At 35.4% G+C, this 24,148-nt stretch overlaps 1 protein-coding gene across 8 annotated transcripts in view; it reads right to left on the reverse strand.

Moving 5' to 3' along the window:
- The window catches only part of LOC106055100 (sodium-independent sulfate anion transporter-like), a 47,929-nt gene extending 23,865 nt beyond the window's left edge, over positions 1-24,064 (reverse strand). Inside the window, exons 1-3 of one of the 8 annotated variants that reach the window (XM_056021293.1) lie at positions 23,220-23,551; positions 22,799-22,980; positions 16,757-16,863 (exon numbers count right to left, since the gene is read on the reverse strand). In XM_056021293.1, the coding sequence (XP_055877268.1) occupies positions 16,757-16,795 (39 nt within the window). In that variant the 5' untranslated portion in view covers positions 16,796-16,863; positions 22,799-22,980; positions 23,220-23,551. Of the gene's footprint in view, positions 1-4,439; positions 4,620-16,756; positions 16,864-22,798; positions 22,981-23,219; positions 23,552-23,750 lie in introns of those variants that run through there. The other 7 variants (XM_056021289.1, XM_056021287.1, XM_056021288.1 and 4 more) reach the window with 7 other exon arrangements.
- Positions 24,065-24,148: the final 84 nt, after the last annotated feature.

The raw sequence follows: 24,148 nt of genomic DNA on the forward strand, positions 1-24,148 counted from the left end.
TGGGAACTTTGGAAAACCCTTTTTTTTTCCTATCTAGGCCTGAAATTGGTTGTCTAAAGAAATGTTTGCGATGTTCCGGTCGAAAAGCAACAAAGAGTATATGAAACTATTGGATAAGGAATTGAGAAGCCGAAGAAAAGTCAGAGATGGTAAGTAGGTCTAACATTTGTGTTGTGGTCGGGTGAGCGGGTGTGGATAAGTCAAGTGATTTTACAATTCATGGACCAAAGCGTGTGTGTGTGTGTGTGTCGATACAAATCAAGTCAAAAGTCAATTTTTTAGAAATTTCGAAGTGCAGGTTGAAAAAGGAGGTTCCATAGAGAGTGAGAGAAAGTAGTGAGAGGGAGAGAGAGAGAGAGAGAGAGAGAGAAAAGAAGGAGAGAGAAGGAAAGAGAAAGAAACCAGGCTGTTCTAATAAAAGATACTAGAATTCAGGGGGGAGAAAGTATGTTAGGGGGGTTGTTCATATATGACCCGATTATTAATAAACACTCTAAAGCATGGGGAACAAATGAACGGGCCTAGCCGGTGTACAATGCTAGTAGAAGTATAAAATAAGAATACATTGAAATAACCTTCTAAACGTACAAACTGAAAGCAGACTTTTTTTTTCAATTACTTTTGCATTAGGTATGCGCATGCATTTGCAATTCATTTTGAACAATATTTGTAATATATATTGCATTTATTTATTTGCCAATAAATAGCCGATAGCGAAGATTATATATCAAAATACCTTGTTAGTGGAGATTGGTTGTCCCGGGTTTTCAAGGGGGAAGAATTATCGGCAGAACAGACTTAACCTACTGGTTTGCTTAAGGTTGTGTTTATTATATAAATGCACCTCTGCTTGTAAGATTCGAACACAAGCTTCAGTCACATAGCCAGACAGCAACAAGTGACATTTCAGAAAACAATGTCTAGCTAATACCTGGGAAACTGCTTAAAGTAGAGCTCAACTGGCAATACATGACAGGAACTTTTAAAGTCACTTCGTCTTGTACATTTGTAAGAGTGTGTTTCTAAACTTTTGACTTTGACAGTGATCAGATAATTTCAAGTACAACAATGAACCATGAGCTATGAACAGTTTTGAATTTATGTGTGTTCAGAGATGTGAGATCTTGATTCCTTGTGATAAACATTAAAAACTGATCTCATTCTGAGTACTCGCTTATGCTCCTATATTTGCGATGATGAGTTGCGCTTGTGGGTTAATTACAATGAACAAGTGAAAATGATCATGAACTATATAAAACAAATAGGCCACGAAATGTCGACATTATCACTAAGTAACCCTTGTCCTCGCCCCCTGTGAAGATGAGGTTAAAGACAGTCAGAACGAGTAACTCAGAGTTGAGTATACCAATGTTAATGTAACCAATTATTCTGGGGAGAATGTACAATATACATCCAAACTTTTGGCTCCGGTGAAGCACATCTTGTGGCACATTCAACGACTGCGCCCTCAAAAGTCTTCGTTACTATGTTTTGTTTAAGATAAGATATCTATTATATATTGATGCAACTACAAAAATATTAAATAAAATTTATTTTAAAAAAGAAGTAGCATTAGTGGACAATTTCTCTGAAACATGAAGTTTGTTAATGTTGATAACAGAGTCATAATGCTTGACGAAGCCATTGTTGTAGACGTGAAACGAAGTGTGTGACCATGATTACGGAGTGACACACGGGGGTCATTAAGTCAATTGGATTATCAAGGGTCAACTCCTAGGTAGGGTTTAATCCACTAAGTTCCCCCACAGCGGGGAGGAAGAGGAATCCGTGTCTCATAATCCTTTTGACTGTCCCAGACTTGCTGATCTCCGTCTCGACAGTTCTGGGAAATCACAAACTCTCGACCTGTATGATGACATGCACTAAGAAAAACAGCAGGGTTTTATTGTCCAAGGCTTTCGCAAGAGAGGATTTGAACCTCCGAAGCCTTTACTTAAAGCTTCTGTATTTGTGATCAAGATACTTCGAACTTTTGATAATTTAAATATTACTAAGAATACATGAAGTCAGATATTGGATCCCAAGCCCGAGTTTCCTCACACAGAGATTGATTAACATTAAAAAAAAAAGAGAGACCAGGCTGGCAAACAATTATACATTGTTGGTCTAATACAAGAGACCAGGCTGGCAAACAATTATACATTGTTGGTCTAATACAAGAGACCAGGCTGGCAAACAATTATACATTGTTGGTCTAATACAAGAGACCAGGCTGGCAAACAATTATACATTGTTGGTCTAATACAAGAGACCAGGCTGGCAAACAATTATACATTGTTGGTCTAATACAAGAGACCAGGCTGGCAAACAATTATACATTGTTGGTCTAATACAAGAGACCAGGCTGGCAAACAATTATACATTGTTGGTCTAATACAAGAGACCAGGCTGGCAAACAATTATACATTGTTGGTCTAATACAAGAGACCAGGCTGGCAAACAATTATACATTGTTGGTCTAATACAAGAGACCAGGCTGGCAAACAATTATACATTGTTGGTCTAATACAAGAGACCAGGCTGGCAAACAATTATACATTGTTGGTCTAATACAAGAGACCAGGCTGGCAAACAATTATACATTGTTGGTCTAATACAAGAGACCAGGCTGGCAAACAATTATACATTGTTGGTCTAATACAAGAGACCAGGCTGGCAAACAATTATACATTGTTGGTCTAATACAAGAGACCAGGCTGGCAAACAATTATACATTGTTGGTCTAATACAAGAGACCAGGCTGGCAAACAATTATACATTGTTGGTCTAATACAAGAGACCAGGCTGGCAAACAATTATACATTGTTGGTCTAATACAAGAGACCAGGCTGGCAAACAATTATACATTGTTGGTCTAATACAAGAGACCAGGCTGGCAAACAATTATACATTGTTGGTCTAATACAAGAGACCAGGCTGGCAAACAATTATACATTGTTGGTCTAATACAAGAGACCAGGCTGGCAAACAATTATACATTGTTGGTCTAATACAAGAGACCAGGCTGGCAAACAATTATACATTGTTGGTCTAATACAAGAGACCAGGCTGGCAAACAATTATACATTGTTGGTCTAATACAAGAGACCAGGCTGGCAAACAATTATACATTGTTGGTCTAACACAAGAGACCAGGCTGGCAAACAATTATACATTGTTGGTCTAATACAAGAGACCAGGCTGGCAAACAATTATACATTGTTGGTCTAATACAAGAGACCAGGCTGGCAAACAATTATACATTGTTGGTCTAATACAAGAGACCAAACAAACATTCGATACAAAATATATTTTATTTTCATCTACAAGTTGGTCGGCAGTTTGACTTTTGTTTTGGCAGAGAATTATTTTGTTGACCAGAGAATAAGGAACAAAATGTGTCTTTTCATTTCATCATTTTGACTTTCTCTTCCTGCTGTATGGTGGAAAATAACTGAACTTAGGTCAACTAATAAAGCAACAAGCAGTCAAAACAAATGAATTTCAGGCAACTCGGCCTTGAAACAAAGACCTGCACGAAGGTCATTACTTCAAGACTCAGGTGCGAAATGTTTTATATATATATATAAATATACACTTTTCAATGTTTCAAGTTTAAGTTCTGCTGGAATGTTACCTTTCCGGCCTTGAACCTAACCAATGTCAGTAGGTATAAAACAAAGCAGAAAACTGTGTCGGAACAAAGAGAACAAAACAACATGTTGACAAAGGAGAAAGTTGTAAATCACTCGCAAAGTTAGTTGCACGTAAAGAGATACAATAAATATCAAAGAAACGATTGACTATCTTACTAAACATGCCATCAAGAACAAGTGGATCATCTTTTGCAGTGTTTTATGAAAAATAAAATTTGCTACAAATTAAAAACATAGGCTTGGCATCTGTGTAGATAAATTTAATTTCTTAATAGTAGTGGAGGTAGATCCTACATTTACCCTAATTAAATATATTTCAAGGACATTAATGAGTGTATTACATATTGTATTTTATTAGCCCGTCGTCCAATTATCCATATACACTACCAACATATACACTACCAACCTATTTATACCAACCTATAGATAGTTTACACTTCTAAAGCCTTTCCAAATAAGGAAATATTTCATATTAAAAATAAAGTTTATAGTTTTGCATTGTATGTACTTATCTTCTTTGTATTTACTTCTTGCCAACATCTTAGAGCTTCAAAGCGTATCTGGACATCATTAAATGAGGTCAACATGTATCAACTTACCATTTCAATGCCCTTTGAGGGGGGGGGGGAGTAAAATAGTTTTGAAAGTGAATGTGTATTGGCCGAGTTAATGCTAAGGTCTAAAAACATCCGCACTTTTCCCACTAATAAGCACTGCTACTGAAACAACAGAAAATGTCACTAGTTAGTAGACTATATAAAACAAACACAAAATGTAACTCACATTCCAGGAGATCAGGGCCGTTTCAGCCTGAAGGACATTTAATATTAACAATTCCGGAATGGTTCGATTTCCTTTACTTTTCTTGGTCATTTCGTCCGATAGAAAACAAGGACTCAAGAAAAAGTTGACATGAATTTCATAGGTTAATTTAATCTCAGCCTTAAACCCTTAAATATGTTGTTGTTTTTCTCCCAAAAGAAAACAAAAAACTTAGTGTTTCCAAAACACGACCAATAGTCATTTATTTCTAGCTAGACTGTAGAGTTAGCCCACAAAACTGCTAGTCTGTAGAGTTAGCCCACAAAACTGCTAGACTGTAGAATTAGCCGACAAAACTGCTAGTCTGTAGAGTTAGCCGACAAAACTGCTTGTCTGTAGAGTTAGCCCACAAAACTGCTTGTCTGTAGAGTTAGCCGACAAAACTGCTAGTCTGTAGAATTAGCCCACAAAACTTCTAGTCTGTAGAATTAGCCCACAAAACTGCTAGTCTGTAGAATTAGCCCACAAAACTTCTAGTCTGTAGAATTAGCCCACAAAACTGCTAGTCTGTAGAATTAGCCCACAAAACTGCTAGTCTGTAGAATTAGCCCACAAAACTGCTAGTCTGTAGAATTAGCCCACAAAACTGCTAGTCTGTAGAATTAGCCCACAAAACTGCTAGTCTGTAGAATTAGCCCACAAAACTGCACTAGTGACTTATCCAAAAGTCGCGCATTATAACAACAAAAGATCACAAGTGAAAATGTATACAACAAAATCTGTGGAACTTTGTTGAGCCTATTGACTGCACTCTCTCTCTCTCTTCTCTTTCAAGCAGACGACAGACTCCGCATAAGGAAGCCCTTTGTCAACTTGGATTTTAATTGGTGATGGCAGCCTGTCCTGTTCTAAAGAGAAAATGGTCAGACTCAGAACACGGGAGGGCGTTCAAGTAACGGAATACCTTTAGGTGGTCGGGAGGAAAGTGATAATTCAAAAATATACATGAGCAAAACAAGAAAGGACAATCAACAATCGTGTCTACAAGTTTATTTAAGTCATTCAACAGCAATTCACGAAATCTTTCATTAACCTTGTTGAAATGTGTACACCATTTTCCCGATTCTATTAAATACTGTTAGCTCGCCAATACAAAACACTTGCCAGATTGTCTGTTGTTAAAACTTTGCTGTCCTAGGAAACATTTCACTTTCTTGTTCTAGTTTTACTTTCACTTCATCGAGTTTTAAAGCATGTCTCCAGTCTGAGTCTCGGCCGATGTTTGCTCTTCAGGGCGGGTTGATTGCATGGCATTCTTACTTGGTGGCCAAACCAGTTCATTAATTTTTTTTAGGTAAGTCGCTAAGACTAATGAAACTAATCTCTTATCTGTAAATCTAGTAGAACCTTTTCTAAACCAAAAAATGTTAATAATATATATATATCATACATGTATTATTGTGTCTGTGGTATGCAGCTGAAGAGTTTCATCAATACGTCTTTTTCTAGTCTATTCAAAAGCGGGTATACTGTAAAAGATTTAAATCGTTTGCAAAGAGACTGACATTCATGTTCATGTACAAGTAATAAGAAAAGTAAAGAAACTTTACAAATACATCAAGCTGCCTCAAACGTAAAAAAAATAAAACAAAAAAACAACAACTTATAATTCCCTTTTGATTCTAAATGTTAACATGAACTGCTTTGTTTTCTAGTATAATTTGCTCGTGGAACGACCTGGGAACTACTTCAGAGGTTAGCAACCTATCATTTGATAGTGAAACGACCAGGGAACTACTTTAGAGGTCACCAACCTATCATTTGATAGTGAAACTACCAGAGAACTACTTTAGAGGTCACCAACCTATCATTTGATAGTGAAACGACCAGGGAACTACTTAAGAGGTTACTAACTTATAATTCGATAATAAAACGACCAGGGAACTACTTAAAAGGTTACCCACCTATCATTCGATAGTGAAACGACCAGGGAACTACTTTAGAGGTCACCAAGCTATCATTCGACAATGAAACGACCAGGGAACTACTTAAGAGGTTACTAACTTATAATTCGATAATGAAACGACCAGGGAACTACTTAAAAGGTTACCAACCTATCATTCGATAGTGAAACGACCAGGGAACTACTTTAGAGGTTATCAACCTATGTGGGCCTTGGAGGCTTTATTAAAGTAGCAAAACTTTCGAGGGCTCGGATATGGATGCGGACCGTAGGATGTGCACAATTCAGTTGAAACATCCCTCCATAAAAAATAATTAGATATTTTTACCAAAACGTGTGTAGAATATCTTTTTTTTTAGAAATATTTTACTCTATATGACAAGAAAGAAATATGAAATCTTGATACAATTTTCGCCCATCAAAATAAAAGACATAAAAATGTATATGAGATGTCGACAAATCCTTCTTCCCCAGAGCTTGTTGCTTCTTCCCTAGTGCTATTATAGCATGTTATGGGCTGCCTGAGTCAGCCAGGAAAACCAATGATTGGGCAGAGTTTAAGTGATTGGTTAACATGCATGACTAGATTGACCTAAGAACATGCGTAGGACGTAATCGTCTTCTTTTTTTTGAAGTAACGTCTGTATTATTTATAAGATAAGACTCACTAGATCAATCAAATGTGTATCAACATAGAAATAGGTATTTAAAAAAAAACGAGAACAACCAGTACATGAAATAGGTGTCTAGTTAGGGTAGAACAGAACTGATGAACTCTTTTATCCAAGCGAGAAGAAACCAAGATTCTTGTCTAAAGCATCTGAATTTTTTATAATTTTTCTAAGCAGATAATGAACTAACAAAGCGTGACTTTGTCCTATGTAATCAAGAGATCTATCTTATCTAGAGATCTAATTCTCCTCTACAGATAATTTCATTTCCACGATGTAATTAAGGGATTTACAAAAAAAAAATGAATACAAATAATTGATAAGAGATAAATCGGATAGATGCAAGCTTGTTGGCAGAAGTCAAACAATGACAGGTTAAAATAGTTACACAATAATTACAATTATATTTGTAAACTCTGAGGTCACAGAACAAATATAAAAAGTCGCCTAATCAAAGTTTTGAAGAACAAAGAAAAGTCTTCGTTAACAATTGAAAGAAAAAAATAACTCGCGATCTGTAACGGTTTCTATTGAATTCAATATCTATCTTTGTGAGGTCTATGTTGTGTCTATATAGGTGTGGACAGGAATGCAAATTTAGTAGTTGAAAAATGTCCTATAAAAGGAAGGATGGATCTAGCGCAGGAGATTTGAATTAAAGGAATTAAAGGGCATTGTGAACTTGCAACCCTCGTCATGAGTTTGTCTGCTCGAACTCTTCAGAATGGAAGTTTTAAAAAAATCCAACAGTTAAAGTTGGTGTGTGCGTGTGTGTGTAGAGACTGGGAGATGATAGCAATCGATATTGTTCTTTTCACAAAGCTTCTACCAACTCATTGTATGTCTGTAACAAATGTGTACTCATTATGTCTGTAACAAATGTGTACTCATTATGTCTACGACATACAATCTCGGATCAAGCTAAAATTTTGAACAATTTTTTTTTTTACCTGACAATACAAAAATCGATAAAACAAATAATTAGTAAATTAACTTTTGGTAATTAATTTTTTTGTTTGGTATCTCGAACAAGGAAATGAAATTGCACTTGACTGAAATGTTGGTATAAGCTGAATTAGTCCCCTTTAAAGTCATAAGTACCTCACTAGAAGAGTGGTCGGCACGACGGCCCGAGGAGGCGTGAGCCACGAGCTCAAAGTCAGGTCGTTCTTTTCTTTTCGTAAATGCTTTTAAATACCAATTACCAACTCACCCAGATATCCCTTTCTTTCCTCCCCCCCCCCCCCCCCAAAAAATAAATAATCCCAACTGGTCCAGATAAGTGATAGGATCATAGAGCATTGAAAAAGCTAAAAGCATGAAATACCGGTACGCTAAACAATAACAATTGGTAAAAATATTAGTAATCGCACTGATTTATTGTTATTACTCTAGATCTATTACAAATTTAATGACATGACTGATCCAAACTAATTGATACACTTCGTATAAGCTAAGTTTTTTTTTTATTTTTTTTTTCTTGTTTTTCTTATATACATTATATGGCGATATAGTTCAGAAAGGTCTGTATCAATGTTTTAAATGTTAAAAGTTGATTTCGTTACCGGTACAGAGATGATCGACTGTTGAATTCAAAGGTAATGAATACATGGAAAAACAACGTATAAATACATTATTGACAAACACATGTGCATAATGTCAAACAATAACACCATTCTAAACACATGTGCAAAAAACAATAGCACCATTCTAAACACATGTGCAAAATGTCAAACAATAACACCATTCTAAACACATGTGCAAAATGTCAAACAATAACACCATTCTAAACACATGTGCAAAAAACAATAGCACCATTCTAAACACATGTGCAAAATGTCAAACAATAACACCATTCTAAACACATGTGCAAAATGTCAAACAATAACACCATTGTAAACACATGTGCACAATGTCAAACAATAACAACATTCTTTAATTATCTTCTAATAAAAATTTAATTGGCAAAGTGTTGTTTTATTATATCAATCAAGGCATTATTTGTATCTCCTATGTACTGTCGGGATACGAATGTTTGTGTTTGAAACTCCGCTTGGTAAAATCACACCACTCAGCTTTGGGGTGACTCTAGGGGTTGCTCACTGTCTGAATTACAGCTATACATATACAAGAGAAAGGCGCCAAATGGGTCTACCCCCTTTGTCTCCGATTAGTACATTCTATTGGATGAACAGGCAGATATTTTAGAAGGAGCGGAAGAAATTGTGAAACAATTGAAAAGTGAATAATTTACAAAGATAATAATTTAAACTGTATTGGCCAGCTCTAACTCAACTAAAAAAAATTATTCAAGTGTTGAATTTAAAAGCGACTGATGGGTTTTATATGAAACAGCCACGCACTCTTTCTTAATCTTCAAACCAAAAGAAACTGCCATTTTAATTTTGGAAATAAAAATGGAAAGGAGATAGTCGAGTACTGTTGTGGAAGGTCGTTGACTTGTAGCACCAAACTGCTGGTAGACAACTAAACCGCTGTAGGCGTATTAGATCTAAAACTTGAAATAACTTGAATCACTTCTTTGGTGAACAAAACTAAATATCTTTTATTACAATATGAACAAATTTAACTTGTGACAAAATGAAATCAATGTAGTAGGACTTTAGTAATAATATAAAATGGTTTTCTGAACAAAATCCAACTCACTACAATAACACATTATTTCAGTCAGGCTTTCTGGGGTCGTCTCTCCTATACAAGACCGCTGACTACAACCATACTACAATGCTGTTTATCTTGTATCATTCACAACCAATCGCAGACCTCTTCCCACAGTCACCAAGGAAACACACACACACACTCCATAACATGTACACACGTGTGAAGATTTTTTTTTTAAAATTAGCTATTGATCGAAGAACTAAACACTATTAGAATTAGATCTAACCATTGGTTCAACGTAAATAATGACGAACGTTTGTGAAACTAGTGTTAGAACTGCACGCCGCCATCTAAAAAAAAAATACAGAAGGTGCGCGCCATCTTGTGCATTATCCTAGACCAGGGGTTCTCAACCTGTGGGTCGCGACCCCTTCGGGGGTCGATTGACGATTTGCCAGGGGTCGCCTAAGACCATCGAAAATAAGGATTGTTATTGTCTATTCTTCTCTTGCTGTATGTGTGTGTGTGCGGGGGTCGCGGAGGAGTGGGGGATTGTAAAAAAGGGGTCGCCGAGCATAAAAGGTTGAGAACCGTTGTCCTAGACAGTAGTCAAACAGTGTAACACATTGTTTTGGTAAGATAAGGAGACCCCCCCCCCCCCCAAATCAAAAGATAGAATAGATAGGCCATTAAGTAGCGGTTTGTATGCATAAAGACAGAACGAATAAAAATCCACACAACGAAACCTATGCTAAGCAACCCTGCATCCAGATGTTACCCACTCCATCATGTTACATAATTTATGTAGATCTGTTGTATTATTAACACATCCAGGCATAGTCAGCAAAGTCAGTTTTATGACGCAATGAGGTCTCCAAGCCATGACAACTTTATACACACCAGCGTTTTGCAGAATACCTCAGAGACAGACTTAGTAAAAAAAATGTGGTCTAAGGCTAAGTTCAATAAGAGTTTTCTCTTTTATGCAGCTCAGAATTCACCTAACCTATTTCATGTTTTAAATATACATGTAATTACAAAGTAGTTCAGTTCAACTTATAGAACTAAACTCTCTAATAATATAATGTTTAATTCGTGTTTCTGAGGTCAACAATTAACGAGGATGATATGTGTCCATCACAACGTGAAACAGCTTTTCAATTACTCACACAACGAAGGTCATTCATGTAGTACTGGCTAACACAAGAACCCCAGTCAAGAACTCAAATCCAAATCTTCATGTAGTGCTGGCTAACACAAGAACCCCAGTCAAGAACTCAAATCCAAATCTTCATGTAGTGCTGGCTAACACAAGAACCCCAGTCAAGAACTCAAATCCAAATCTTCATGTAGTGCTGGCTAACACAAGAACCCCAGTCAAGAACTCAAATCCAAATCTTCATGTAGTGCTGGCTAACACAAGAACCCCAGTCAAGAACTCAAATCCAAATCTTCATGTAGTGCTGGCTAACACAAGAACCCCAGTCAAAAACTCAAATCCAAATCTTCATGTAGTGCTGGCTAACACAAGAACCCCAGTCAAGAACTCAAGTCCAAATCTTCATGTAGTACTGGCTAACACAAGAACCCCAGTCAAGAACTCAAATCCAAATCTTCATGTAGTGCTGGCTAACACAAGAACCCCAGTCAAGAACTCAAATCCAAATCTTCATGTAGTACTGGCTAAGAAGATAATTACGTCCTACGCGTCATGCTCTTAGTCATGCATATTAAGCAATAACCTAAATTCTCCTAAGTCACTAGTTTTAATGGCTAGCTCAGGCAACCCATTATATGCTCTAATAGCACTAGGGAAGAAGGAGCATTTGTACAACTTTGTCCTAGCGTAAGGAACGAGGAATGTGCCTTTATAAGAGACTCGAGACTTTCAGTCGTTTCAAGATCTTCGATTGTTTGTGGACATAATCCTGATGTCAGACTTTTTCATTCAAACCATCTGAACGTTGTAACGATAAATCGAAAAAACGTAATACAGTGCAAATAGGCTTACTATCTAAGAATATACAGTGCAAATAGGCTTACTGTCTAAGAATATACAGTGCAAATAGGCTAACTGTCTAAGAATATACAGTGCAAATAGGCTTACTGTCTAAGAATATACAGTGCAAATAGGCTTACTGTCTAAGAATATACAGTGCAAATAGGCTTACTGTCTAAGAATATACAGTGCAAATAGGCTTACTGTCTAAGAATATACAGTGCAAATAGGCTTACTGTCTAAGAATATACAGTGCAAATAGGCTTTCTGTCTAAGAATATACAGTGCAAATAGGCTTACTGTCTAAGAATATACAGTGCCAATAGGCTTGCTGTCTAAGAATATACAGTGCAAATAGGCTAACTGTCTAAGAATATACAGTGCAAATAGGCTAACTGTCTAAGAATATACAGTGCAAATAGGCTTACTGTCTAAGAATATACAGTGCAAATAGGCTTACTGTCTAAGAATATACAGTGCAAATAGGCTTTCTGTCTAAGAATATACAGTGCAAATAGGCTTACTGTCTAAGAATATACAGTGCCAATAGGCTTGCTGTCTAAGAATATACAGTGCAAATAGGCTAACTGTCTAAGAATATACAGTGCAAATAGGCTAACTGTCTAAGAATATACAGTGCAAATAGGCTTACTGTCTAAGAATATACAGTGCAAATAGGCTTACTGTCTAAGAATATACAGTGCAAATAGGCTTACTGTCTAAGAATATACAGTGCAAATAGGCTTACTGTCTAAGAATATACAGTGCAAATAGGCTAACTGTCTAAGAATATACAGTGCAAATAGGCTAACTGTCTAAGAATATACAGTGCAAATTAGGGGTGCACCGGATAGTCCCTCCGGCTCCGGCTTCTGCCGAATATCCGGCATTTTTTACTATCCGGTGCTATTCGGCTCCGGTCGGATATCACTACCGGATAGTAAACCGGATAGTAAAAAGTACATAATTTAATATGCATAAAGTGGACCTAGTTCCATTACTGTCTGTTATAGAATGTATTAATGTTTATATGAAAACAAAATAATGTGCTTAAAAATAGAGCCATTATGAATATGCACCAAACATCGTTTATTATAAAACCAAGAGTGAACTTTACCTTTGAAAGATTTACATTAGTTACATATATTTTTATATATTCTGCATGAGTTATCCCACATTCTACTTTACAATACATACGCACACGCCATCTCATGTTACAAAGATTAGTCTATGATAAGCATATCTGTAAAAAAAAATGCTGTTCATTTTAATTTATCAATCAGTGATAGAGTTTAAAGTAAGAAAGTAAATAACAAAATAATATGAATATAGGTATGTTATATAGAAGATTTGCAAAAACTTCAGTAAAACGAGCTGTTTGAGTCATGTAGGTATCCGGCTCCGTCTCCGGCTCCGGCCGAATATCTAATTGTACTATCCGGTTATATCCGGCTCCGGCCGGATATCAAAAAGTACTATCCGGTGCACCCCTAGTGCAAATAGGCTTACTGTCTAAGAATATACAGTGCAAATAGGCTTACTGTCTAAGAATATACAGTGCAAATAGGCTTACTGTCTAAGAATATACAGTGCAAATAGGCTTACTGTCTAAGAATATACAGTGCAAATAGGCTTACTGTCTAAGAATATACAGTGCGAATAGGCTTACTGTCTAAGAATATACAGTGCAAATAGGCTTACTGTCTAAGAACGCGCTTACTGGAAAATCGAAAGATGTCTTTCTATTGAATTACTTACACATTATTACAATATTTATTGAAATTGAAGGGAAAATATATTCGGATTATTCAATCTTTGTATATATATCGACAGATTTGTTTCTACTAATTATTATTCCATTCTAAATATAACGTTTCACAGCAGGTGGTGATTGTGGGATTTGAAGTAAAGTGATTAGTCTCAAAGCTAAACAAAACAGACTTCACAATGTCACCTATTACCAGTATTTAGCAAAACATTCAATGTGTTTTTGAAACTTGATGTTGTTTTTAAATCAACAGATGAGGATCTGCACTGAGCATACAATCCCGGAGACTAGTTCCTATAACTTTGAAGACAAGAGTCCGTTCATCACTGCCCACGGATTGTGGAAGAGATAATTTGGTCATAAATTTCCGATAACTTAATACAGCGGGCCGAGGATAATAAGCCATTGAGTGGAAGTTGGACTATAAGTCACGTCTGCTGGGTGACAGTTAACAATTTGATACCGAGTGCATGGAGAAAAGTGAGGAGGGGAGGTAATGTGTGAAGACCAGTCTCTAACTCTCTAGAGCACAGTTGTCTGCTCATATCGAAAAGTGAAATGTAAGCACAATGTTTGACTAGGCGCTACTATGTTACCAATGCCTTAGTTTAGTGATTTTACTAATGGTGTTACTCTAATCAAATTGGAATACTCGTTTGTTATAAATCTCACTGCTCTATTTTGTATTCTAGTTTCTTTATGTTTTCTTGACTTGAGGAATCCCAAACAGAGGACGCATGCTCTAATATTGGCCTAACTAAAGTTAAATAGCATTTTAATGTTATATTTTTGTTTGATTTGTAAAAACTTTCTTTTCTAGACCTATCTGTACCGCGCAAAGTTCTGAACCTGTTTCCGGGGGGAAAAAAAGCGGGGGAAAAAGCGAAGACTCGACTGTCCTTTGTATGAGCAAAACAGGAAAAAATAACGATATAAGCAGAGCAGGGTTAAACCAGGTTAAACAGACTTATAAGTGATATAAGCAGAGCAGGGTTAAACCAGGTTAAACAGACTTATAAGTGATATAAGCAGAGCAGGGTTAAACCAGGTTAAACAGACTTATAAGTGATATAAGCAGAGCAGGGTTAAACCAGGTTAAACAGACTTATAAGTGATATAAGCAGAGCAGGGTTAAACCAGGTTAAACAGATTTATTATCATGAATTTTGGTCTTCTTCTGTTACAGAACGACAGCGTTCCATCACTGCAACACCTCGAGGGCCTAGTAAGGCTTTAATTCACAAGGGATTCGCCTCATTGAATTGGTTTCCAAACCAGTATGAGCTACGTCTTTACACTAGTAGACACTCTAGAAGCGTGAATCAGCTAACAAGTAGCAAGACCAATAAACTAGCCTAGAAGAGATTCTGATGCTAAGCTATAACTACATTGTTATTGGAAACGTAACCAATTTAAAACAAAAATATAACATCTATTTTTTTTTCATTGCTCGATCAGTACTTTCACAATGGAAAGGTCCCGCACATCGATTACGTATGACAATGGTGTGAAGATTCGAATCTATTACGTAAATGTGAATGTTTTTAAATTGTCTACTATTTAGACTGCATGTATTTAAAAAAAAACACGTAAAGATCGTTGATCAGGGAACATGGAAAGCACCAAGATGCCTGTGTGTAGTCGCTGAATCAACTCTTTATGTTATACTACTGTTGTATTTATGTGTATTTTTCTGTCGTGTTGTCTTATATGAGAAAAGAGTCCTTGTAATCACAACAAATTTCCATAAGGATCAATAAAGCAGTCTTAGTCTTAGTCTTAAACTAATAGTTAAATACCGTCTTTTCCCTTTCGGGGGGCCGCTAAAATTGCATTTTCATTAACACCAATATTGTATATTGTATTTATTCTTATATGCATGTTGGCTTAAGTACATAATTTAAAAAAACGTTAAAGTCATTGATGACAAACTAGATTGAAACACGTATAACTACTGACATTTTAAACTCATAACAAAAACAACAACTTGTTTTAATTGTGTTACTGTTCAGTGTTTCATCGAGCTACACTCTGTCAACGTGTGTGTCAACGTGTGTGTCAACGTGTGTGTCAACGTGTGGCTTGTACAGAAATGATTTTAAAATAGTGGGGGAGAAATTAAAGTCAATGAAAACTATTTTCAAAACCTGGAAGCGATTGTTTTTCTACTGCAATTAAGAGTTAGCAATTAATTACAGAGTTTCTTGAAGGATAGCGCAGCACACTACAAATCAATAACAGGTATATTGAAAGTCTGACTTTAATAATAATAATAATAATCTTTATTATCCGTAAGGAAATTTGTCTTACAATTTGTGCATAAAATTAATAAGTCGAAACTTTTGTTTTTCACGGTACCGAAGCACTGAGTATTGCAGGTAAGGGAGGGATATAGAAGAGGCAAAGTGGGAGGAGTTCGTTTTTTTTTTTCTTTAAATAAAGGGGGATAACCTTCTCAGATTCTTCCATAAAAGATAAAACTAATGAAATCAGCGGTTAGGGGGAGGGGGAGGGGTACAAAGTTGTCAACAATGTTGTGTCAGTGGCACTGTTTCATGGACTACAAGAGCTCATAGTATTTTAAGTTTGAACACCTCTGCCTGGTTTGACAATCTGAATGTTTTCTTTTTGTTTTTTAAAGACATGAAATCCCATACTGCTGCAGTAAGATCATCAGCAACAAGCAGCCTCCACGTGGACACTCATTCCAGATAAACATTCTTAAGATAACTAAAAATATTTTAAACATTAACATTGTTGAAAGTTGAGATTACTACACAGAGACCTGCTTTCACAGGTTCAAACATTAATCTATATAGAGTACAACTATACATAGCGAATAATGCAGACAAATCTCTTCATGTGAAAATGAATCGCTTCAACTTGTTGGATATCAATATTACATAATCGAAGTGAGACCTCTATATGTATCATAGAACTCAGACAGAAAAAAAAAAACATTCACTCAGGGAACAGTATTGGGGAAAAGAAGAAAAGACAGAAAGAGAAAGCGATAGGAGGACAACATGACAAGAATGGACAGACTTATCATTGACAAAGATTCTATCCAAGGCAAAAGACAGAGAGCAATGGAGAAAGAAGGTCAACAGATCTTGTGTGATGCCCCAACAGAGTAAGGGATGGGCGAAGGTGAAGGACTAACGGGTTTGATCAGACGACTTTCAGCCTTGTAATAGAACGTCACGTGCATGGACTTCGTTAGAAGCAAAAAGAATTGAAACAGCAAAAATCGAACAGGTTAAGATTTGAATAATAAATCACACAAGCGCAAAGGAAACAAGTTTTTTACTTTACCAATGGATGAGATGTGAAATCCATCGTGTTGAAAGACATCCCAAATCAACTTGCTCCACACTCAGATCGTGGACACTTTGATGTGTAGCTACAGTTCTAAAGCCAAACTGCTGAAGAATAGAGACCGCCAATCGGAATCATGTCCTAAGATAATCTATTATCTGTTCATCAGCAATGTTCACCCATTCATACTATACTGAAGAGGAGTGACATCGCTGAATGTCTCGGGTTAAAAGGTCAACGTGCAACACCAGTTTACAGCATTGCTACAAACCGCAGTCATTAATAAGAAAATCTGCTCTGTGCAGGGGCGGATTTACTTTGCGTGAGCTGGAGACAGTAAATAGCATAATAAGTAGCGCCCCTGCTCTATGTATACGTTTATTTATCTTTCATATTGTTCGGCTACACATCTACAATTTCTGGTTCGTGTCAATACAAAGCACACGAGTATTTAATAGTATCATGCGCTTTCGACAGCGTGGGGTCTATACTTGAAACGCTTATGTACAAGAGAAGAGAGAGAGAGAGAGAGAGAGAGAGAGAGACATCTGTTGTGTCTCACGTATGACTAGCATTTTAGATAAACAAATCACACAACCCAAACTGCTGTCGTCGTATGGGGCCTTGACAAATTAAAAAAAAAGTCTTTTTTTTTTCTAACATTAAACCATGAGGAGGTTTCCCAAAACAGACTCAAAAGCAATTAGTCTGAAATTTTGGGGCAGCTTAATTTAATTCAGAAATTTAGATTGCCAGATAACCGTAGCATGATGCTATTTTTCAGCCTTAATAATTTTGTGAGGAATTTTGAAATAACCAACATGGCCTAAGAAATCTGGCAAGACTTTTGTAATACCTAACATTGTAAATCAATCTTAAAAGTGCCTTCTATTGATGAATGAGACCTTTTGAGATTTACAGAACGCAACAGATTTACATAATTATGTTCGTTTATCAGGACATTTGAAACAGAAGACAACTCTGATGTTAAGGTAGATTTCAAGTTGCACTAAATATTGTGACCTGATTTACACACTCACTGTCACGCTCTTCAAAGCTGCTTATTTAATTATATTTTTTTTGCTCTAATCGATGCACAGCTTTTGGGTACCGGTGTGTATGTGTCATTCATAAGTACGCTTTTATTGTTTGTGGTAACATGTTGCACTAACCAAAAACATATTTCTTCATTGATTACGTAGACGAAATCAACATACACACTTTCAATAGACAGATGTTCTTTTTTTTTCCCCCCTATTTGAATATCGTGAGGTACAAATGCTAATTTAATACACTACCGAACAAAAGAAATTTAAACCTCTCTATATACTAGAGTTAAAATCAAGCATTGTTGCTAATTTTAATTTTATTGCATACTAATTATTCTGTTTACTGTTGTAGTAAGTCAGTGCAAGTAAGCACTCCACCAAATGTTATTACAAAGTTATGGGAGATCTTCTTCATTTCATATTTCAAACAAGCAAAATATAAAAAGAATTTAAACAAAAACAAAAAAACACAAAGATTAAATAAGAGAAAGAACTTCACATTTACAGCCAGCCGATAAAGATTTAATTTTCTTTTTCTATCAAACAAGATTAATTAATTATCACTAATTAATGGAATGGGTTGTATGAGCTAGCCAGGAAAACCAGTGTCTTGGCAGAATTTAAGTCATTGGTTAATATGCATGACTGAATGCATGACGCGTAAGAGGTAGGCTAATCATCTTCTTTTTTTGAAGCAACGTCTGTACCATATAAGATAACCTAAGATATAAGCATTGTAAATAGATTGACCACGGTTAGGCTATCTATGGAAAATGTGACGACATTTCAAAGTTATCGGAAGGAAGATGTAACAATGTTCTTGTTAGTTTCCTGCTTATGCTGAAACGTTGAAAATAAAAGAAATGTCGGTTAGAAAAGTGCGCACACAGACGCACAACTAAGAAAAATGAAGACTTGAACAAGCTGCAATGAATTCAGTCTAGGTCAGCATTGTAATGAATTGACAGAGCAACATTCCTTAGCCTGGACCGCGACTCTACCAAATGCTACTAAGATGTTTACAAAACATCTTTCACTGGTCTAGGGCCTAGGGGCATCAATTGCTTCAACATGAATAGCGTTTTTAAAGTTTAATTTTCCTGATTTTTAATCACTGAACTAGATGTGAATCTGAGTGATATTGTCATAGAAAATTATCTGTACACTACGCCATGCTTTTTTTACAGCCAATTTTTTTATTTTTTTTTACTTTCAAAATTTATAACGATCAAACTAGAGTTTCCCCCGTGTGGCCAACGAGCTAGTCATTCTTTTCTCAGCGATCTACATCAACTGTCATATTTCTAAGAAAATTGCTAGAGACGTTTTTATTAGATCCGTGTCCAGGTTCTACCCTCCAACTTCCATGAATTTGTGACTTGAATAGAGGTATTGTAAAAAAAAACCCCACACCAAACGTAACTAGCATTAAACATAACTCTAACTCTACCTCTAACCCAGGTGCGGACTGGCTGTCAAAATCGGCCCTGGCATGACCATACTATCCGGCCCACAAATTGACTGCCATATGATGCACATCTATTTTTACCTGCCCTCAAAGTAATTTGAGTTTTGATAATGCATGGAAAACGTGAGTGCAAGCATGCTAATGTGGGTTCAGATCTAGACCTAATTGAACGGCGTACTCTGCACCAGATGTGGACAACATTGGCAGGTCGCAACTGGGTTCGTCTAGTTATCCTCCATCTTCTGAATTATCTTATATAATACAGACGTTACTTCAAAAAAGAAGATGATTACGTCCTACGCGTCATGCATATATTGACATTGTTATTATAATTACTGTTATTATTGTTATTATTTCTACATCTAGGTAGACTAAGACGATGTAGAAAATCTCAATTTGAAGAAAAAATTGATCAATGGCGTCCATAATTAGTTGGAATAGAATATTTTATTACATGATTTTGAAATGATTTGATATAATCAAAAGAGTGAAGCGAAACACTTGAAAAGGGAGCAACATGAAAGTTCTTGCAAAACACTTTATAAACAGTCATAAATATGAACCCTTGCAAGTGTTTTTGTGTTTTACAGCCTTTCATAAGCTACTTGAGTAACTACGCTACCTCAAAAGCCAAGCGTATGATTACAAAACGCGACCCTGTCAATAAATTAAACTTCTTTAAAATGAGGTCTCGACCATTTGAACAGTTCTAACAAGACAACACTCTTAGCTCCCACCTCTGTACCTCTCTCAATAGTCATTGTCCTGTTCATAGTTATTGTTTCCCACAGTGACACTTATAATGTCCTATTTCTAGTTTTCAATTTGTTGCGTAAATTGTAAATGTTAATGTCGAGTTCAAGTCTCACTACACTTTTGTGATCGAACGCTGATTCGAGTCGAGGGCTTAGGAAGTTGAAGACGCACGTGCAAAGCTATATTCAGGAGTTATTTAACGGTTCTGCATCATCGTGACTACGAGTTAGTGTAGGCCTATCTACGTAATCTAACGTAACACTAAATAAATAAAATTTCAAATTGTAAAACCAACAAAAAAAAATATTTTGTAGGCTCTCGTAATGGAAACCACAACATTGATTTGTGAAGATCGAAGAAGTCAACTCATAGAGACTCAAGCTTCATTGTAAGGCAGTCGAGGTTATAGGCCCTACTGAGACGTTAGAAAAAGCATTTACAAACTCAGAGACAACTCTCAGCACAAAAATCAGAAAGAAACGCGCCTTGGTCAGGGCAACAGTCAATTGGGGTGTGCGAATCCAGGACTATGCAGAACTAGGAAAGAAAATCCTAGCCATAGACTTGAAATGAATGCTACAGAAAGATTCTATTGTCAATAGCATCTTACAAACGTGGAAATGCAGGACAGGATCACAATGGGCCCCATGATGACCACAGCTTTAAAACACGCATGCTTAGTCCAATCTTTTTTTTTTTTGTGGACCAATTAGGAAAGAGAACTCAGCTCAAGTCGGGATTCGAACTCAGCTCAAGTCGGGATTCCAACTCTAGCCCCATTAGCTAGGCTGGAGGTTGATCTTGACTATTCATTGCATTCTAAAAATGTTTAAACTAGAAAACTGAAATCAAATCAGTCTAAAAGTGCATGTTTCTGAGATTTTTATAGAGTGTCTAAAAATGAAATCCATTATATTCGGGCATAACGGAAAAAAACAACAATAATGACACTTCACCACTCAGCCACAGCGCGCCGCCTCGTATTTGTCCTGTGCTTTGATCAATAAATCAATGGTGTTGTAAAATGATTGTATAGTTTTTGGAAGGTGCATTCTAGATGATGAATATGATTTTTCTTTTTCAATAGTTACCCTCCAATTTTGTCACTAAGAAACAGAGTATTTTAGAAAACAGGAACATATTTTAGTATTTATATTTTTAAAGATTAATCATATCGAAATAAAGATTTTAATAGTACTGAAATTAGATAACATCATGTGTGACTCACCCTTTTTCATTTTTGTTACATAAATCCTATTAGATATTAAAACAATAAGGTCACTCTAAATACAGGAACCTAAAGTAAAGTTAAAAAAGTAAATTTTTACTTTTAAGACCTTGAGATCTATATGGCAGATGATGTAAAGATCATCTGTTTCTATGGCCCACAGTTAATGAGGGTATCATGCAACCAGCACAATGAGAAACCGCCTTTATTTTCCCCAACTAATATCAGGTACCCATTAGAGCTGGGTGGACTCAGAGGTGCCCGAAGATCTCAAAATTAATAATCACAGGACGCCAGTTCAGAAGACAAGCACTCTACCGCTCAGCCAAAATGCATCTGCAGTTCTTTATACTGATAACTAAAATGATAAAAATCCTAGACTCCTGGACTTGTAGAACTGGCTCCAAACACTCCCTTAAATCTACACCAAATACCCAACCAACCATTCACTCATTTCCTTTCCTTCTTATTGTCACATTTTCTCTCCCCCCCCCCCACATCCCCAGCCTACACCCCACTATCACACTATATCTAAGTCTTTCTATCCTGCACTCTACATGAAACAGTTCCATGCACAACTTCCTTCATCATGTGAATCAGGATGCAGATTGTGTAAGAAAATCCCAAAGTTAATTAGACTTTCAAAGGAATGAAAATAAGAGTGAGAACTGTTACTGATTTAAAAAAAAAAGAATGTTAAAAACTAAGAATTATTGTTGAAATCAAATGAAACAATTATGTTCATGGCCCTGTCAATGCTATAGCCCACACACCTTTATGTACCAAAAATAGCACATCTTTTGTTTCTATCAATATTAGCATCTATTAAAAGAAATTTTTCAAAGCATAATTTCTCCATGTATAATAATTAAGTAAAATTATTATTATTCACCTATCATCCTGATGCTATTAACCAAGTAAACTACAAACAAAATTAACTACAAACCAATTGCAAGATTTAGCCACAACAGGCACATAAATAAAACAGTAAACACACACACAATTATATATATATATATATTTAGGGGTGTAAAATATTCATGGAAAAATTCCCAAATTAACTTCTTTTTTTTTTTATCATTTCAAGTTATAATGTTAGATAAAACATTTTTAATTGGAACATTTTTTTTTTGTCATTTCCTCTTCCTTCACTTATGCCTTTATCTGCCCTGTTTCTTCCATAAATTGTCTAAAATGTTAATGCAGCAGTATAATTGGAACTAATACCAATTAAGAGACAGGTGCATACAACCAATGATATAGATCACTTGGACTTGCTTTCATTACAGTGAATTGCAAAAAAAAAATAAAAAAATACATATATATAAAATGTTTGTTCCATGAAACTATTGGCTTCCATACTTAAGAATTTTTTAATACTCTAATGCAGTATAAATTAAAAGCACTGCAAAAATATATATATTGTTAAATACACACTGTTATTTGCATACATGTGCTAAAAAAAAAATTGTATACAATAAATTAAATTGTGAATATCATATAAAGTCAAGTCTGTTTAGTATGATTAATGTACTCACAGTGCAATGGGATTGTTCACCAATCAAAGGCTCTTTTTCTTCCTGAGTTCCATAAGTTTTTCTTTTGCTAGTTGCCATTACAAGATTCTGCTAAATATCACAATGGTCAGGATAGTGAGAGAAAAAACTTGCTTCCAGTTTTTCTCCAATAATGAAATTTATCCATTGTTGCATAGAATATTCTAAAAAAAAAAATAGTATTATAAAATTTCAAATATTATTGACTTATTGGCTATAATTTTATTCTAAATTTTTAATAAACCTTTTGTTATTTTTTTTTTTATCAGTTCAAATTTTGTATAATGAGTGTGATAAATGTAGGCCTATATATATAGCGTGAGTATAATTTTTTAATTTAAAACTATAAAAAATTATTTCATAGTTATTATCACAATAAAGAAAAAAATAACCCTTTTGAGACCTTGCAATTTATGGGGGCATATGATGTAAAATGTATCTGTTTCAATGATCAATGGTTAAGGAAGATGTCATATGACCAGCATAATGAACAACTGCATTTATTTTCCTAACATAAATATTAGATGTGAAGTACCCATGTCTTCACCAAGATTTGAACAAGAGACCACTCAGATTGGAAGCCAAGTGCTTTACTACTCAGTCACAACGCCTCCAATTTAAGGGAAGAGTAAACTGGAATATATTGGCTTCACGAAGCTTCAAGTTTCTATATATACACATAATAGTCAATTAAATTAATGAAAGAGATCAAAATAATTATCACTATCATAGTATATCAGTTACATATACTACATGCATTCTGATACTTTACTTTAATGACTTTTTTACTTTACTAAGTTTAAAGTTTGTAAGTTACACATTACTGATTAATAAATTAGTAAAAGTAAATTACTACTTTAAAATATGCCTATAACTATAATTTATAATCATATTGCTCATAAATTATAGTGTCATAACTTTGACTTTACTCAACTTTACTGACTATTCGCAGTATAATGAGTATTCTCGTCTAATTCTAATCACGACACTTGACTCACTTGAGTCACTTGACATAATCAACTTTCATTACTTTGTTACTTGTCGAAATCGAATCACTTGTCTAGATTCTAGATCTAATTCTTAGTCTAAGTCTAAGCCTAGTATCATCTAGAACTAGATCTATATTTTATAATAATAGATTTTTAATAGATACAATCTTTTTAGATTTAGATCTAAATCCACTTGTTTAATTAAAACTTTTATTTTTATCTCTATAACTATAAATAATATAACTATACTGAGTATACTAGATAATCACATGACATAAATCACGTGATATGAAGACAAAAAAAAAAAAAATATTCACAGACCTATATATTTGTTTGTATAATT

This window comes from Biomphalaria glabrata, chromosome 2, assembly GCF_947242115.1.
Source record: "Biomphalaria glabrata chromosome 2, xgBioGlab47.1, whole genome shotgun sequence".
Taxonomy (NCBI): Eukaryota; Metazoa; Mollusca; class Gastropoda; family Planorbidae; genus Biomphalaria; species Biomphalaria glabrata.